The sequence below is a fragment of the Lontra canadensis genome, unplaced genomic scaffold (assembly GCF_010015895.1).
Source record: "Lontra canadensis isolate GAN:19392208 unplaced genomic scaffold, GSC_riverotter_1.0 scaffold28, whole genome shotgun sequence".
Lineage (NCBI taxonomy): Eukaryota > Metazoa > Chordata > Mammalia > Carnivora > Mustelidae > Lontra > Lontra canadensis.
Window position 1 is genome coordinate 16,507,468 of NW_022631022.1, and position 20,095 is coordinate 16,527,562.

The following is a 20,095-nucleotide window of genomic DNA, read 5'->3' on the forward strand; positions in this document are numbered from 1 at the left end:
TGTCTTGTTTGGAAAAATGTCTATTCATGTCTCCTGCCCATTTTCAACTGGATTATTCATTTTTTGAGTGTTGAGTTTTATAAGTTCTTTATATATTTTAGATACTAACTCTTCATCAGATATTTAATTTTCAAGTACCTTATCTCAGGGAGAACTAACAAATTCAGTGAAGTCAAGGGATATAAGATGTACAGAAATCTGTTGCATTTCTATATACCAGTAATGAAGCAGCAGAAAGAGAAATTAAGGAATCAATCCCATTTCCAGTTGCACCTAAAACAATAAGCTACCTAGGAATAAACTTAATAGTTTTTCAACTATTCTAGTTGTTTCTTCATGCTATCATACTTTTAATTAAGACTCTTTAATTAAGACTCTTTTTATAATGAATGTGTTTCTTTCATGCAGTTATATTTATTTATGCAGAAGGTCTGTTGATTAGTTTCACTTGTCTGTCTGGAAGTTTTCTTTCCCCTGCATAGTTCATTTCTTCCAAGTTGTAATATACCCATTAGTTTTAGTTTCTTTTGTAAGGTGTTTCTTCAAATGTGGTAAAAAGTAGGGTTAAAAAACAAAACACTGTTTGGAAATTCAAATATGCATTGGTGGAGCTTCCAAACTCGTTTTCCTTGTATGATTTTCTGGCTAGTCCATTCTGTAGGGAGAACCCTTGATACAAATATCTCTAGGTCTTCCCTTGGGGGTTGTACAAAAGTCCCAAAGACTTTTTGAACCAACTGCCTAGGGAAACATGAAATGTGGAAACTGAGTGGAAGAAAAAAATTAGGGGAATCTTAACACTCAGTATGTAAACATTAATTAAATCTCCTTATTTCAAATATGTACCCAAATCCTCGAATATATCAGAGAACCTCCAAGAACAGAGATCTTCTATTTTATCCTTTCCAGTGAATAAATCTCTAGGTTTCTGCTAGGCTTGGGGAAGATCAGTCAGCCAGATGTTTCTTACTCAAGGTTTACCCAGTTGGTTTAGGATTCAGCTTTCTTCTACCTATTAAGACATTTAAAATTTGTCTATTTACTTTTTGGAGTCCACAGTTTTATTACAGTTGTCTCCAACTGTCTGTTTGTTGTTTGTCCTACATAAGTTTTGTCATTTTAGCAATTCTGGAGGAAGAAGTAGAAATTAAATTCATATATTTAATCTGCTATCTCTAGACATTTATCTTTTGTGCTATGGTGTATCTTTCTCCCAAAAGTTGATCTCTAGCATTATCTGGTCTGGGTTTGCATTATCATGGATTATGCCTCTACAGACATTGAGGAAATGGCCTTTAATAGGACCAGAAAGATTTCAGTGTCATCTTCGAGTGTTCAGTGAGGGTTCAACTGCCTTATATAACACAATAACAGACACAGATATTTACCTGACAAATAATAACTCCATATACTCTTAAAGGGAGCAGTATTATTTCCTGAAAGTCTTTTTTCCAGTTCCATTTGTAAAACATTTACCTCAGAACAGAATACAAATCCAAAGCTGGGAAATATTTTCACTCTCATCTGATTCAATCTCCATTCTCTTACAACAAAAAGCCACAAGTGATACAATGATTTAAAGACTTTACCCAAATCACACTGCTAAATACATAGAAAGATAAAGCTCATCATGTAAATCTGAATTATCATGTGCCTGTCATATAGTAGGTACTTAATATTTGTTGAAAATGAATTTCAAATGATACCTTATATCCGAATCTGAAGCTTTCTGCCTCACTGCCAATTTTGTAATCTCTCCTTGAGACATAGTCTTATGAAGCTTTGCTTCTTCATCAACTGAAGAAAATCGCTGTGACGTCTGTAATAATTACATATATGAAAGACTTTAAAGCCAAGTAACTATATAATACTGTAATTAAAACTCAAGTTACAGAATTGAGAATTACATCTATTAAAAATACATAAAACTACGTTCATATTGTTCAGCCACAATAAAATAAAAGAACCTACTAAAAATTTTATTAACTTCCTAGAATAACCTGATATAAAGAGAACTTGGGTCAATGAAATGCTGAACAGGACCTACCAGAGTTCACGTTTTCTTACAACTTAACAATATCAAGTGGAAAGGTAAGAAAAAAAGTCAAAGCCAAGTAAACATACAGACAAAAGATCCAGAATCTGATAAATCTAGAATATGAAGTATAGTCTTTCATGCGTCCTTTTATGTGTCCCTACAGGTAGTAATTACTTTTATGATCTAACTTGCTACTGTAGAGTTTTATTATACCTAGTCAAGGATTTAAGAAAGGAAAAAAAAAACACAAAGGATCAAACATTATCATCACTAATGGTCTAAACTATAAACAACTTACATGGCTTTATCAAACTGGGAACTGAATTTCAATGGGCAATTCTTGTTCCATTTATTTACAATGTGTCCCTTTAAGGAAAATCCCATTCAGAAGAGAAAATTTCTTGTTACCTATTCAAATCCTTTCCTAATAATTTCATTTTTCTATAATTATAGGCTCTTTTCTTTAGCCTTTTAGTCTGCTGCAACAGGGACCAGTTTTATCCTCATGCCTGAAACAACCAAAACCAAAACCAAAACAGAAACCCAGACAAAACAGTAAGAACTAACAGTTATCAAGATGATGGACAATTATTCTCAGGAGATGGGAAACAAAAGAAGTGAGTTCTTCATCTGCCCCAGCTTAGTACCTTGAGACAGTTTCCAAACTGTGACACAGAGAGAGGGTTCCAGGAGAACCCTGGCAGACTCTCTGAGTTGAACACATCAAGTTGAAAGTCCAGAGAGACTAGAGACCGAGAGAGAGAGAGAGAGAGAACTGAAGAGGAAAGAGATACACAAATAAAAAAATGTGAGATCTTCAGAGGGTATTTAGCTGAGTACTAATCAACACTTCTATGTCAGAAAACTACCCAACACCAGGCAAAGGACCACCTGAAAGGATTAAAGGTAATAGTGCCCAGCACTTACCAAAAACCAGTAGCGGTGCCTGTGCCCAAGTTAGAACATACAACTTTATGATTCCCAGGGTACTGGGTGAAGTATATAGCAGGATCTTGCCTCAGTAGTCAAGAATAAGTGATAGTCAAAAATAAGCCCTAGGTGAAAAACTGCTCTGTTTGGACCTAACAAATCTTAAGTTTAATTCAATAAAAACTGTATATAAAGTGTAAAAAATGATTTTATTTACATATAAATATTAAAATGATTACTGCAGACTGATTAACAGATCTCTTCCCATTGTTTCTTTCTTCTCCCCACCCTACCCTCCCACCTTTCTTCTTCTTCTTCTTCTTAGGTGGTGAGAGCACCTGAAATCTACTCTCTTAGAAAATTTCCAGCATTCAATACAATGAGACTAACAAATCCTTAGGAACAAACTCCTTCCATAATCAAGCTCTGAAATATTACTGGAACGTAACAGTCTCAAGAATATTAATCAGATACAAATGTATCCACAGTACCCAACAAGACAAAATCTACAATGTCAGGCATCCAATAATAAATAAGGAGGCATGCAAAGAAATAACAATATATTAATGACAAGGAGGAGAAAAAGTCAATCCATCTATAATGACTCAAAACTGACACAAATATTGAGCACTAGGAGATTAGAGAACTAACTAAAGGGAAAGAACTTAAAATTGCATGTGATTCAAGGTGACGTATTTTTAAAGGCACTGCTTCTGAGGAAAATGAGGGTAAAAAGGAACAAAGGGGTGCCTTTTAGAGATTGAGTAGTGAAGAAAAGAAGCAGAAGAGGAATATTTAGAATCTAACAAGGCAAAACAGAAGCAAAAAATGGAGGGCACAACATTGCCTCCAACACACACACACACACACACACACACACACACACACATACAGCTAACAGACTCCACAAACAGGATGCCTGCAAAAAACCTTTTCATTTTTACACTGACAAAAGAGGAAGCTCTTGAAATCAAGTTACTTATAAACTATCCCAAATGCACAACATGAATAAAGACAAAATCTACACAAGCTACAATAAGAAAACAAAGAAAATTAGAACCAAAACAACTTAGATGATAACCCATCTCCCACCAAACATACAGAAACCAAGCATGAAGCAGGAAACTGTAAAGTAAAAATGAATTAAATAACCTCATATACATGAAACACCATAATGAATCAAAAATTAAAAAATTAAAAATAGAAATGAGCTCCCCCCACCTCAATAAAAACCAGGAAGCAATGAAGGGAGCTGAATGAACTCACGAAAGAAATAAAAAGATAGTGAAGAATAATAACTCAGAAGATGCCCAAGGGAGAAAAAATGCAAATGCAGATTTAAAAGGCAGAAAGATAATAAAGAAATAAAGATAATAAAGAATAGAAAGTATAAAGAAATGAGTAAAAAAGAATCAGAAAGAACATGGTTGAGATGGAAGACAGAAAAAGAAGAAAAAAACTTATTTATAATTGGATTCCCTAAACAAGAAAAACAAAATAATGAGACACAGTATTTAAAACTGCGATCTATGAAAGTGTTTCAAACATAAGGCAAAACCAGAATTTATATATATAAGAATATGCAAAAGAATATGTAAAATTATATGTGCTGACAAATTATAAATAAAAGCCTAAAAAAAGAAGGGAGAGGGAAAGTAGAGACAAGAATAATTCATCAATAATTGTGTCAAAATAGGTGAGAATTTAAAAATATTATTATAAATGACTAGCTTGAGAATAATTGGTTAAATTAAAATACAGTAAATTAAGGCATTTTTAAAAGTCATCTACAAACCAACAGAAAAAGAAAGCCCATATCAAAAGAAATTTTAAAAAGTGAAACAGCAAAAAAGTAACATAAACACAGCAAATTTAACATAACACAAAATAATAACATAAGATTATTAAGAAAGATAATTGAGACTGCATCTATCAGTTATATAAATAAATAGGAATAGGTTTAACTCATCTATAAGGCATCTATAAAGCAAAAAATTTGGCTCACAAAGTAGGAACCAACTATACTGCATACAAACACACATCTAAAACAAAAGGATCCAGAAAGGCTAAAAAAAAAAAGGATGAGAAAAAGTATTCCAGGCAAATGGAAATAATTAAGAAAGCACAGCCTGTGATATTATGATTTAAGTAGAATTCAAGCAAAAGCATTTAATGTAACAAAGCCACAATTCAGAAAGAAGAGGCAACTATAAAACATTCTCTATACAATACTGATCAAATGGTACAAAAAATAGTAAGGATACAGAAGACAACATAATCAGTAAGGAAGAGATTATGGTTATATACTGAAATTTTAAATTCTGAATACAGAATAATCCTACTTAAAAAATGCACATGGTACTTTCTCAAAAACTGACCACATATTAACAAAGAAAATGATGAGGAAATTTGATCATTATAAATCATTATAAATACTCTTTTGTCATAACACAGTTAAACCAGAAATTTTAGAAAGTTAAAAAATAAAAATGTCCTTCCTCTGAAAACAAAAAGATTTTTATTGAACAAGGTTTGGGCAAAAAATAATATAAACTGAAATTACCGATTTTCTCAAAAAATAATTAAAAACTTAATACACATTAGAATAAACAAGATACAACTAAAGTAATGGTCAGTAGAAAATGCAGCCTTAAAAACCTGTATCAATAAAAATAACTTAAATAAATGAATTAAATTCCCCCACTTAAAAGGCAGAAAAATAAGAAATTTAGAAATAAGAATTTAGAAAAATAAGAAATTAAAAATAAGGAAATTTTTTAAAAACAAGGAAATAAATAACAAAGGTAAAAGCAGAATTCAGTGGAGAATGGGGGTAGGGGAAACTAGGGATAATAAATACATCAAAATCCTATTATTTTGGAAAAAAGTAAAAACAGAGACAAGTGATTAGCTAACTTAAAGAAAAAAGGAAAAAACATACATTTACAAAATATGAAATGACAGAAGGGAAATAACCATTGAAACAGAATTTTTAAAGAACATAAGACTAATTTCCAGACTTCAATGCAAATAAATCTGAAATTTCGATGAAATTAATAATTCCATAAGAAAAACTTATTTACCAAAATTGGCTCTATTAGATAGAAAGCTTACAAGACTAATTTCTCTATAAGAAATACAGTTAATTATCAAGGAATTATGCCACAAAAAACGTCCCAGATGGTTTCACGGGGTAATTCTACCAAAGCTTTAAGTGCAGCGAGTTGTGATGCTATAAACCAACCCTAACCTTTTGGGGAACAATAAAATACATATAAATATCAAGTGTAGGGGCACCTGGATGGCTCTGTCAGGTAAGCACCTGACTTCAGCTCAGGTCATCATAATCTCAGAGTCCTGGTTCAAGCCCTATGTTGAACTCCCCGCTCAGAAGAGTCTGCTTGTCTCTCTCCTTCTGCCTCTCCCCTGCTTGTGCTCACTCTCCCTCTCTCAAATAAATAAATAAAATCTTTTTAAAAGAAATTAATTAATAATAAATAAATAGATAGATAAATACTAAGTGTATGCAACAGTACAGCTGCTACATTGGGACTACCAATCCAAACCTTTTATGTCATAAACTCTGTTCAATATCAACCAGATTTCCAATTTGCAAGAACCATCTCAAAATTACCGGTACAGGTTCTAAAATTCTATAAACATCCTTTTCTGGCTTCCCCTTCCTGAGAAATTCCTAAAACCTAGTCAAAGTAGATTTTCCTTTACTTTATGTAAAACAAGCTAAAAAACTTAAGTCTTGCTCAATCAACAGGTTTTTCTGGCAGTTTTTTGTGGAGTGAGCAGTGGAGAGAAGGAAAATTCAACACTGATAAGGATTGGAGAATATTCCAGATAATAACAAACACAAACAGGAACATAAGAAGTGACAGCAGTTTGGGAATAAAATGAGAAATTTTTCATACTGGAGATAAGACAAATTTTGGAGAGGCTACTTGGGAGTCATGCCCATTGGAGATGATTGTCCAGGGATAACAGAGGAAACTATAATGTTACCTATACCAGTTCTACTATTAAGGAAAAGAAATGATGTGACTAACTCACTTACCATCCAAAATACTGAGAGACTAAAAAACTACATGAAAACCACCTTAAAAATATTACGTCGCAGAACATGTCATTATTCTTGAGTAAAAGCCAACAGAGTGGATGGAGGAACTAAGTGAGAGCAGCATTTGGAGACTGAAGTTATTCAAATGGCAGAATTAAAGGCAGAAAGTTAAAACAAAACACCAAAGTCATAAGGAAGGAAGCTACTACTCTTGTCTCTACTCCTCCTATCAGGTAACAACCAATTAATGACTGATGAATCCAGGAAGTAATGCTTAGGGAATCCTCTTCAGGTAATTCATATAGGACTATCTTTATCCCATTAGATCAGTTATTTCACAAATGGAAAGGTCAGATGGCTTCTTCCAAAACTGAGTAACACTCTTTTTAGCAAATGTCAGAGTGACAGGATCACTTTGTCCAGAAAAAAACAGAAACAAAAATAAAAACAAACACACACACACACACACACACACAAAACCAAGTTCTTAAAAAATCCATGTGCCTAGAAAATCAAGTGTATTTAAAATTCTAGAGATATTTGGATTTTTTGACAATTCAGAAAATCCCATTTACAATCAATCAGTCTTTATCTTTACAATATCAGAGAACATTAGAACATGGCAAATTTTCAAGATAAACAAATAGAAACACTTTAAACTGTTCCTACCCTTTCCACCCCCATCCCCAATAAGTATCTATCAGCATATTCTAGAAAGCAAAGCTTCTTCATGCAAGTGTCCACCAGAAACAAACACCACCACCTGTTCCTAAAATAGCTAGTGATGAAACAGAAGGACAGCAAGAGAGCTGGAGAAGAGACTATATTCACTGTGCAGGGAGGCAGAGTGCTCTACAACTACGGGCATGCGGTGACCGTCAAGCAGGTGAACAGAATCACAGGCAGAGGCTACCAGCTAGAACCCTTAAAGGGGCAGAATGCTCCAAGCAGAAAGTCCAACTTCCGGTTCATCTCATTAAGAGTTTTCACAGTGAGGAAGAATTCTACCACCAAAAGGACTAAGGTTTGTAACAAAGAAAACTCTCAGGAACAAAACAGCAATTACAAATGTTAAGTTCTTCCATGAATGAAAAATCTATGTATACTTTAGAGAATAATTTAAGTATGCTTCCTATCTACACTAAAAAAGCAATACTTTTCATTAAATTAGTTGTTCCATAATATAATTTCATCTTTAACTACTAATCCTATGGTAGAATATGTTTCATTATTTATAACTCAAAAACAGGGCACTTCCAAAATGGAGTTATTTTAACCTACACTGAAAAGAGGGCTTTGGCTCTAATTACATATCTTAATGGATATACAGATTATTTCCAATCTTTACAGTCCTACAGTTTAGCTCAAATAACTCATTTATCTAATTAGAGAAACCTGTCATACATTTTTCTGTTTTTATTTTTTCTTTTTCCTAGAAGATCAATATTATCATTTAAAAACGGTATTTCTAACAGAAGATAAAGACAATAAAGATATTCTAGAAATTGGCAGAAAATTTAATTCTTTGGTCCTATTTAAACTGTTTAACAAACAGTTTAAAACAGTTCAAAGATAAAATGCTTAATGACAAAAGAAGGCAAACCGAGAACTTTCCTACCATAATGAACAGATACTAAAGAAGAACGTTAGAAATCCAACTTCAGGATATGAATGGAAATAAAATGCATATATCACTCCACTTGATCAATGATAATGTTTATATATGTAGTATAAATTAGACATACAGAGTCCTTATATTGTGTATTTTTCAGGACAATTCCAAAAATCAAACATTTTATATCCATAAATATATTCACACTTGCCAAACTATATATTCCTAATTTTGGTTGAAATATGATCATAAAGTTATATTCTTAGTCAAATATTATGACTAAGTGCAGCTTTATTCAAATAACTCCAATGTTGTAATTTTTGATCAATACAAATTCATAATACATACAGCCTTCTACCTGGGTAGGTTGGTCCAAGAAAACATTTTTGGCATGGCTCATTAAAATTTTTTTAAATTCATGTTTATTTTCTAGTACTAAAAATGGGGGAGACAAAGCAAGTTTAAAGGCAAAAACAAAAAAAGGAAAAGATATTACCATTTCAGTTAAAGGCGACTAGATTATTTAACATGTAGCCTATTCACTAGACAAATGATCAATTAGCAAACTATGGCCAAAATATCAAATACAGCCCGCTGCCTGTTTTTGTAAATAGTTTTACTGGAACAAAGCCTTGCCCATTTGTTTTCTTATGTCTATGGCTGTTTTCGCTCTACAGTCGCAAGTTAAATAGCTGCAACAGAAACTAAAGGACCCACAAAATCTAAAACATTTACTATCTGGTCCTTTACAGAAAAAAGTGTGAGGGCCCCTACTCTAGACCTTTTAAGATAGAACAGAAAATCTACCTTAGTGCTAAATTAAATAACCTTAATTTTCCCTAATTTATGATTTGACATACACTGTTGAAGTGCCCTTCATCTGAGTCCTAATAAATTAAAGTTTAGCTTTGTTGCTGTGTTCACTGAGGTTTCCCATGTACAAACCACTATACGAGGAAGAAGCTGTGAAGGTTAGCTTTAGATTAGCAAAGGCTATTCAATATTCCCATCAGATTTGTTTGGTGCCTATTTTTCTTATATTGCTGTAAAATTACCATTTCGGAGTCACTGTGAGAGGCCTGACCCAGGCTGGGTGCAGGCCCTAGCTCAGAGTGAGAAGCTTGGTCAAGGGAGAGAAGGGGCTCAATAATGTCATCGTAATCATCTTCCTCTGTATCCCCCTCCCCATCGGCAAAAGTACCTCTAGTCAAGAAATCGGAGCGCGTCCGCGCCATTCGAGCTTTCTTTTTATGGGCCGGTCTGGCAACCTGCTTGACCAAATGATAAAACAAATAACATAACAATGTTTTGTTTTGGTTTTTTGGGAGATGATGCCAATGAAAGACAGAGAGGTCATGAATTTCTTGAAACATCCCTCCACCCCACTTGCAGTGTCCTTTCTACAAGAAGTGACAGAGATAACCAAAAGCAATCTATACACATTACTCTGGACAAAGGACAAAAATGGAAGCCAAATCTACACTGTTCTCTATAGCCAAGGAAATCATCTTTCACTGCCGTGATATATCACCAAAACCACTTGCATAAATTGCCTTCTTTTTGTAAGCAACATCTTTTTTGTAAACATAATCTGGGATTTTAGTCAACATTCCTTCCCTGAAGTACACCTCCCTAAGTTTATAACAGACTTAACTCATGGCTTCTTTCGAATAAACACTTGGGAGTAACTGCATAAATGAGGTGTTTTACCTAGAATAATAATTTCCAAAACAGGTGCATCTATTTTGCATAAAAGATAGATAAAATTAAATACTTACCTCTCCTTTGCCCGGCCCAGTTAACTTCACAGGTTTCCAATTTGGTTCATCTTGTTTACGGAGCTGAGGATTTCCACTGTTTAAGGCTTCCTTGTTGACACTAAGGATAATAAATAACAGGATTATAATTCAATTCTTAGCAGACATCCCATGGCAGCAGTCTTAAAGTACAGCATGAAATATAGCCTAACAAGACAAATCAAAGAATTCTAGCAAATTACATTAAATACTTCCAGACTTTATTCAATTCCCAAAACAACATATCCGTTTTTTTTCTGCTTACCTTATTAATAGTATTATCAAGAACTGACATATGTGACTGGATTACTAGAGGCCTGTCCCTGATAATCACTGGGTATATTCCACTATGACCTATGTTTAAGACTAGTAGCAGCAGAATTAGCTCAGGAAAACAAATGGATTTGATGATAAGGGAAAAGTCACATCCCCAAATCTTATAGTCTTAGAAGGGACCTTTTATTCTAATAGTTATAAAATACCTAATAAGTAGCTATCAAGTGATATAGGTCCCATTACTTTGTTTTATATGTGAGATGGTTCCAATTGGCTAGCAAATCTTCTGACACCTCTCTTCAGCTTTCATCTACTATATTAGTTTTAAAACTTTGTTATACAGAACAAAATCAAAACTAGCAGGATAACAAATTGTTATCAAGTTAAAGGAGGTATGCCATACAGAGATATTACCTAGTGGAAACTTAATTTTGCTTGAATAACCACACAATGTGACTATTTTATCATTAAATTCTATGTAGAAATGGATATCTGATGAAAATGTGAATCGAAACCAAAACTTTCACGGTCCCAATTACCTATATTAACTCAGTAGCATGAGTTTTAAAATTTATCAATAACATACTGCTAATCTCTCCTTAGCAGAACTACAAGCTCACTAAGAATCATACCTTACCTTTTAGCATACTGCTGGGTTTAAAGTAGACACTAACTTGTTATACAAGTTAGCAGACTAATGGCTCTGTCATTCAAAATCTTCCACTTAATTTTTACAAATGAAGACCTAGGGGCTGTAAGAGGTTATCTTGTCCTTCGCTCTATGCAACGACTCCTAAAACAAACCTAAATAGATGGCGGTCTTTGCTAGCTAACGGCTTCTCAGAGATCTCCCTTTTTGACCAAGGTATGATTAAGCCTAGCAATCTCAGGCTATCCTAAAAGATTCCCTTTTAGGGTGCCTGGGTGGCTCAGTGGGTTAAGCCGCTGCCTTCGGCTCAGGTCATGATTCCAGGGTCCTAGGATCGAGTCCCACGTGGGGCTCTCTGCTCAGCAGGGAGCTTGCTTCCCTCTCACTCTCTCTCCCTGCCTCTTTGCCTACTTGTGATCTCTATCAAATAAATAAATAAAATCTTTAAAAAAAAAAAAAAGATTCCCTTTTATTAAAATCTCTTACCTAGCTGAGCCTATCTGCTTTGTTCTAAAGAGAAGGAAATAATAGGACCTTTGACGGTACCTGACAACCCTCGCCAAATTTAAACTCAGCATTTTCTTTAGATTTCTCCATGATTTCTCTTTTGTTCTCCTTCATTAAACAGATGAAGAACACTATAGACTTATCTGTGGCATAGAAAGAACACTAACACTAACATTACTTCCTAATCATGAAACTCAACAGTGATTCCTAATCATGAAACTCAAGTTCTATTCCCTTCGATTTTTCAGTATGCGACCTTGAACAAGTCATTTCACCTCTGCAGGCTTCAGTGAACTCATCTATAATATGTGCGAACTGGAAAAAATAACTCAGAAACACCAACATTTACGATTCTATAAAATGCAACAAGAAGATTTTAAGTATGAATGTTACATAAGCTTTGACATAAACAACCTAATATATAATAATTTTGAAGATAAGTAGATCTTAATGGGGTAAAAGCAAACTAGATCAAGTAGCCCTAAGACTGTTTATCTTGGAAAATGATAAAAGATGTTTGCAAGAATTCACAAAAATATTAATGTTTTTGAAATCTGTAAGTACGCCTTCTATAGAACACATTCATGGATGCAACAGCTACACATACACATACAACACAAACACACACCTCCCATCACTAAACTTCATCAGAATCATAGGAAATAATACTTTTAACACTCTGATGGGCTTATATATGCTACATAAGGTCTTTGAACTTTGGGGCAATCTCTAGGTTAATGGGCAAGCATAGGACCTCAAGCTGTCATTTAGTCCAACTGCATCTCATAATACCATACAAAAATCCCTGATGGAAAATATCAATGATCTCTTGCTTGTATTTACAAAGGGTCTATAAACTCTGTACATAATTTTAAAGACTGAAAGATTAAAAGCTCAAACTATAAGAGAGAAAAGGTTATTTTCCACAGTAAATGTGAAATTTAATTTTTTATCCCTAAGATATATACCCTCCTTTTACTTAAACATTGACATTTTCCCATAAGAACTGAGAGAATCCACTGTATACAAAGACTTAATACAAATTTCTTAAATTTTATCATCTTTGCTTTTATGTTCCACCTAAAAAGTGCTTTTCTCATGGTGACCACTGGTTAAGAAAACTTTAAAGTATAAAGAACTTCTACTTATATAAGCCATCTGTTTAAGTAGTTAAACTCTTAGAAAGTAGAATGGCAGTTGCTAGGAGCTTCGAGTAAGGAGAAAGGAGTATAACTGTTTGATGGGTAATAAGAGTTTTTTTTTGCAATATGAAAAAGTTCTAGAGATGCACTGCACAACAATATGCATATAGTTAACACTACTGTCTTATACAATTAAGAACGGTTAAGATGGTAAATTAAATTTGTGTTTTTTTACCACACAAAAATAGTATGAAATACTTAAGACCATAAATAGGCTAAATGCCGGGACAAAGTACATTAACTTTAAAGCCTGATACTAGTAAGATTGGACTTGCCACACTCCAGAGATCTAGAGCAACCAGCATTTGCTGAATGCCTACTGTGTTTACAGGCACTGTAGTGCCCTTCACAAATGCTTTCTCACTTAATGAGGAGGAACCAAAAAACTCTATCTGTGCTTATTAGCACAATCCAATTTAATTCAAAGATTTCTATGGTATAATTATATTCAATTTCAAGTAGCTGCTAGAGTCAATGATTAGGGAATTCTTTTTTTTTTTTTAAACACAGAGAAAATGGCTAATTTCAGTAGCACCCATACAAATAGTTGAAGTAGATTAAGGAACCTTAATAAAATTCTCCAAAAAGTTTCCCATTTATATACATAAAATAAATAAGCATTTCACTTACAGGGAAATACTCATATTGTCCTTTGGTGTGAAGAAAATAACCCTAGTATTTCCATCTCTGGAGGAGTCATCAGATTTGTGGCTATAAGACTGAGTAGGTCTGTGGTGTTCTCTTTTTGAAATACGATTATTAGAGAGTTTACTGGCTACATTCAGTTGGGTACACATTCTGTCTGTCTTGGATAATTCTTTGGTAGTAGCAGACTGGCATGGGCCTCCTTTCCTTTCAAAGAACAAGGTGACAGGTCGGTCCTTCTGGGGTGGGTGAGCAGAAGGGCTGTCTTTTGGAAGAAGAGCTGCATCTTTTACTGTTACTGATGGAGGCCCTACTACATTGGGCTCTTCCTTATTTGGGGTATTCAGAATAAGGAGGGAGGATGGCCTCTCTGCTCTTTGCTCTGATGGATGGAAAGATGGTGTCAGGAAGGACTCCCCAGTTCTTGGCTTTTCAATTGTCTTGAAGGCTTTACGCTCCTTCTCTAAAATACCTGTCTGCTGACGAATCTGTTGCATCATCTCTCTTTCATTCTGCTGCTGCAACTGCTTTTGCCTTTCTTCCTTCTCAATGTTTAGCTTTTCTAACTTCTTCAGCACAGTATTAGAAGAATCTGTATTCAAAGATGTAACAACTTGATTTTCTCCTGGAAAGTGGTACTTTCTGGCTTCCCTGTTGATATCCGAAGTGAGAGCTGAAAGTGTTTCTTCAGTTTCTAATAGCTTGTTTCTCTGGATACTTGTATCTAGTTGGGAACTTGTTCTCAGTGGGTCTTGTTGAGGAATATAAAAAAACGTAGGCAAACTATTTGAAATAAAGGGGTCCCTCAGCTGTGGCTTACAGGTAATAGATTCAGAACTGCAAACCAGTTTTTCCTTCATAGTCCCATTCTTCAAATAGACTGAGTCAGAGGATGCCCCCTTTTCAATCAAAGTATAGTTAGTCTCACCTGAGGCACTGACGGCATTGTTCTGTGAATCAAATTTTGGACTGCTAGATATTTTAGGTGACTGAAGCTGCAAGTCTCCTTCATCTAAAGTTATGGATTCCAGATTGCTCTTCTGGCTTTCCTCACAACTCAGAAGTTCCAAGCTTCCTTGAGAGCTTTCACTGTCAGGTGTACCATGTAGAGACTGAAGGGCTTCCGGCATCAGTTCTGTAGACCATCTACGTTCCTCGGAGGGAGATACGCCACCAAGAGAACGAACTTTCAACAATTCTAAACTAAATATAGCCTGCTCTAGTTCTCTCATTCTCCGACTTTCTCTTTTGGCCCGACCTACTTTTTTCTGGTGGAGATCCTCCAAGGACTTAGGTCTCTCTCTGACAATCACTTCTTCCTGCAAGTCTGCACCACTGTGGCTTCTAGCTCTCTCCTGTCGCTTGTTTGGGGACTCTTTCAAGCAGTCTGTTGAACTTTCCTGGCTAATTCGATTACTCTCTATCACAGACTTACATTCCTCTATAGCTTTAACTCTGTTATCAAAGGAACAATCCTCCCATTCTGAAGGGTCTGAACCCTGGATTTCCAGAGCTCCAGAAGGCTCAATATTTGCCAATCCAAGTTCTAGTTTTGTTTCTTTCAGTCTTTGTTCTTTTAAAATTTGAAACCTATAGAAAAACAGGGAAAAATGGGTTAGAGGTTATCTTCTACTTACTATTGGAGAAAATACATTTTACTGAGAATTTAAGAAATATATGGAAAGTTCCAGATTTTTCTTCTTAAGCTAACTTGGATGCACATTTCATAATTCCATTTCTATGAGTGAGATGATATTTTAAGATTATTAATTAATTAAGATTATTAAGTGCATTATTTCTAATAGGACATTCTAGTCAAAACATAAATTAACTCAGAAGTAAAGCTCTCATTAAAAAATATCTTTAAGATAAACCTTAAAATGAAATTAAAGTTTCTAAAGGTAAAAACAACTGAATATTGCCAATTTTTAAAGATTCAACTGAATGTAAAAGTTAACTCTTAGCAGTTATAACCATAGACCATGTAGGTTTTCAATCCAATTTAATTTAATTCAGTAAACATCTACTTGGCTTCTATTATAAACCACACAATGTGGGTTAAAACTGCTAGGAGTATAACAGCCTACTAGAGAAGACAAAATTATACATAACCAATTCTAATACAAGTTAGGCAAGTGTTGGAGCAGAGACATAAAATACTTCAAAAGAAAGGAGGAGTAACTATCATAGCAACAAAGATTACCTTTGTCTTGCTCTGAATCCTCTACAAATTGATTGCAAAAGGATGATTTTGTTTCTTTGTTCTTGATACCTCTTACTTTCCCTGTAGCCTTTCCATCTTGCCTGAATGCAGACAGCAGCCATATGTCTCCGTCTATAATATTCCTTCCATCTCTGCTGGATGATGATAGTTGCAGTCCGGAGCTCCAAATACCTCTGCCTCTCTAAGTGAGCACGCCAGGAGGCCTGGAGCAGAGTGGCTGCACTAGCCATAACTAAAACATCCTTTTGCACAGCTACATTTCTGACTTGCTTCTGATTTAGGTAATTCCTCCAGAATCGCTGTGGGGAAAACAATAAAAACTGCTGTCCTATCTTATGCCATATTTTCACAGAAAAAAAAAAAATTACGTCACAATTAAAGGTTAAGTGGCTAGAGTTAAATTGCACATAATTAAAGTGGGGGGAAAAAAAGTTTTCCTTTTCCAGATATGGCTGGCTAAAACAAATCTTCTAGAAAATACAACTTCAATGAAGTTAATTACAGAACTTAAAATAATTTAAAAATTTTTGATGCTCTAACAAATTACATTATCTTCTCATGCTACAGTTTGCCAATATTAATACATTTAAGGTCAACATGCACATGTTTCAAAGATTAAGATTCTAAAGATTTTCTTACATAAACAAAAGAGGCCTATAGAGGAGAACAGTTATATAAATCAATGAGAGAGAAAATAAGACAGAAAAATACGAAATAAGATACTTATCATCCAAGATGAGTACAGAGCAACAACAATGTAGATATAACTCTCACATTCTCAGGAAATTATCAAACAAAAATAACTATGTCATCAAAAATTAAGGCATATAACTCCTTTGTCCCAACCATACCTTGTAAGATATTATAGCTATAAATTCAATTTAATTTAAACTCAACTTTATCAGTATTTATCAGTAGTCTATTATTATATACCTATTATTATAATACGTAATCTGGTGGGTGAAATGAACATTTCAAAAATCAACAGGAGTGGTGCCTGGGTGGCTCTGTAGGTTAAGCATCAAACTCTTGGTTTCAGCTCAGGTCACGATTTCATGGTCATGAGATCAAGCACTGTGTCAGGCTCTGCACTCAGCAGGGAGTCTGCTTGAGATTCTCTTTCTACCCTCTCCCTCTGCCCCTCCCCCTGTGCATTCTCTCTCTCTCTCTCTCAGATACATAAATAAACATGAATGTTTAAAAAAGATGAATAGGACACATTCTCATCTCTGAAGTTTATATTCTTATTCAAATGTTTCACAGTAAAATCCCGATTACTAAAATAAAGGCCACATTAACTAGCAAATCTCAAGGGAGGAATCCTTTGCTTCCAACCTGGATAATGATGGATGCCTGTCTCAGATGGAGAAAATGCTGCCTACACAGCAGAACCCTGAACCATCGCTGCAACAATATGATCCTGCGGAGCACCTCTTGGTGAAGCAGATCTTGTAGGTGCTGTCGTTCCTGTTCCTTTAGGAACACCTACCAAAAAGAAGAAAGATGAGGAATACAGCTTAAGAAGAAATGAGAAATTTCTTGCATGAATCATCCTTTCTGTGGTAAGCTTCTTTAGAGAAGAATACAATGGTAGACATGAAAAGCAGTACTAATAAACATTTCTATCCATTTATCTAAAGAAGTCATTCTCAAATTAAAATAGAGACATTAAAATATAGAAGGGAAAATGGAAAAATGGACATGATTATAAAATTCCCAGTCTTAGAGATTGTGATATATTATTCCCTTGGGAAATTCACTGCCCTCATGAGACAATGTACCACTGATAACATCATTTTTCCTATTTTCAAGGATATTAGTTAGGGTGGAGGGAGAAAAGTTGAGAAACACAGATCTTGAAGTTTGATGATAATATGAATAAATCAATAACAATAGTCTTTTGAAACCCAGTATGCATCAAAAGTTTCTTGCTACCCAAGGCTATTAACCAGTTTATTTACTCTTTCATTCCATTAATAAATCTTTGGGGTATAGGATAAAGCAAATATAACTTAGACATAGACCCTCTGGAAATACGATTTGCACTTTACCCTTAAAAGCAGGTGGACAGAAACAACTGTATATATTTAAGATATACAGTGGGTTATTTTGATATATGTATCCACTGTAATTATCACAAACTAATTAACATACCCATCACCTTCCATGTCTGTCAAAAATTTTAAACTATTTTAAAAAAAAGAAGAGATAGGTATTAGATACACAAAAAGGAAAACCATAAACTGTAAGGGCAAAAGACAGAGGTTTCTACCTGAGCAAAACAAGGAGCCGGAAATAATAACAAAAGTACATGTTCAGGGCAGCATATACAGGGTTCATAAAGAAGATAGTAAATGGTATGAAGTCATGATATGGAGGTTCTTGAAGAGAGAGATGTTTGAATTTAATGGGGAGGTTATCATGGGATTAGTATTAAGCAGGAAGCCAACATAAAAGAAAGAGGTATATTAAGATTATGATTTTGATACTATGGGTAGAATGAGGTAAATGGAATGACAAAGACTGAAATCGGACGAGGGATCTGTTTACTGTAAGAGAAATATAAGTGAGAGCTAAGGAACAAACTAAAATGCAAGTAGTAGGAATGAAGAAAAAGGGAGAGATACTCTGAGAATCATTTGTGAGGAAAAAAAGAAAAAGAACTTTGTAAAAGGATTAAAGTGAAGGCTAGGCCAAATCTCATAACCTAGAAGAAGGATGACAGAGATAAAAGGCAGTTGATAAATTAATGACAGTGGGAAAATCTGGATAAGGTCACTAAGCAAGTTGAGTTGAAGATTTCAGTAGAATACCTGCCTCTGTATAAACTTTAAAATTTAGCAGGCAGGGTGGAGGTCGTGTTTTTGCCTCTGCACAACACAAATCTCGTTGTGCAGCTTCATAAAGCTGCTGCCCACCAATTTGAAATAGCCTGGTTCTTTCTTTGGTCTCTCCCTGCCTTCCACTTGGGATGGGGGTAGGGCAGCTACAACAGCAGAGCCCCCAAGGAAGTTGCAAACTAACAGTGGAATCTAAAAAATATATCAAACACATAGAAGTGGTTAGTAGAGGTGATTGCCAGGGGCTGGGGTGGGGGATGGGGGAAATAGGGAGAGGCTGGTAAATGGCTACAAACTTTCCATTGTAACTGAGGTCTGAGGATATAATGCATAACATGGTGACTATAGTTGATGATACTGTATTGTATAATTGAAGTCTGCTAATAGAGTAAAACCAAGCGTTCTACCAAAAAAAAAAAAAAAAAGAATACCTGGGAGGAGATTGTTTTTAGGCAATTAAAACTATGGGCAGAACTGGAGCACTGGCCAGAAGCTCTTTGGTTGATACGAACAATATTAAGTAAAAATCTTGGTCTAATCAATTTCCCATAATGATATCTGGTACACTAACTTTTTCATAAATATTCTCATGGGGAAAGACTGCCATTATTATTTTAATATAAAAATGTACTCAAATTTGATAAGGACTGTATATATTATATTTACCATGGATTTTCCAACTTGGTAATTATCTGAATTAAGATTTATTTTCCTGAAGAAATCCTGAATGTTAAATTTGGAAGGAATAATATTTCGGGGAAGAAGTACATGGAAGTGGCTCACAAAATCCTGAAAAAATGAAAAGAAAAATGTTGTAAAATCACAAGAAAATTATATGTAAACATATCCTAAAGCAGCTAATTGCCCTTTTATTGATCCTTTCCTCATCTTTTAAACAGACTAAAACCAAGAAATTACTTCTTAATTTAAAAAATTACAGTTAATTTGTAAAATGGTGGTGGGGGGTGGAGAGAAGATAGTGAATTCTACATATTTTGTTATCAAAGGGGAATTGAAGAAGAAAAAAGCAGAAACTAATGGTTCCTTTTGAGAAAGCTAAATTAATGACCAAAGAAAAAGTTATTTAATAACTGAAATGTTTAGCAGAAAAATATGCAAAGGTGTCAGAGTATAACTGAGAATGAAACTTTCCCTCCCAGAAACAGCAAAGAACCTGCTCAGCTGCTGAGAATCTTCACCATAATTTCTATATACAACAGCTGATGAGAATAACTGTAAGCCTTGTTGGCAGCTTACCATGAGAAAATTTTGCTGAGGTAACTTTGCAGAAAACTAAATGGAATCTT

General features: G+C 34.5%; 1 protein-coding gene across 12 annotated transcripts in view; it reads right to left on the reverse strand.

Annotated features, from left to right (window-relative positions):
* MYO9A (myosin IXA) overlaps positions 1-20,095 on the reverse strand; it is a 305,854-nt gene that overhangs the window by 89,425 nt on the left and 196,334 nt on the right. For 8 of the 12 annotated variants that reach the window (XM_032864954.1, XM_032864953.1, XM_032864959.1 and 5 more), the window contains 7 exons: positions 19,455-19,577; positions 17,284-17,433; positions 15,928-16,247; positions 13,710-15,314; positions 10,428-10,527; positions 9,705-9,920; positions 1,707-1,819 (listed from right to left, as the gene is read on the reverse strand). In XM_032864954.1, the coding sequence (XP_032720845.1) occupies positions 1,707-1,819; positions 9,705-9,920; positions 10,428-10,527; positions 13,710-15,314; positions 15,928-16,247; positions 17,284-17,433; positions 19,455-19,577 (2,627 nt within the window). The remainder of the gene's footprint in view (positions 1-1,706; positions 1,820-9,704; positions 9,921-10,427; positions 10,528-13,709; positions 15,315-15,927; positions 16,248-17,283; positions 17,434-19,454; positions 19,578-20,095) is intronic. The other 4 variants (XM_032864957.1, XM_032864955.1, XM_032864961.1 and 1 more) reach the window with 2 other exon arrangements.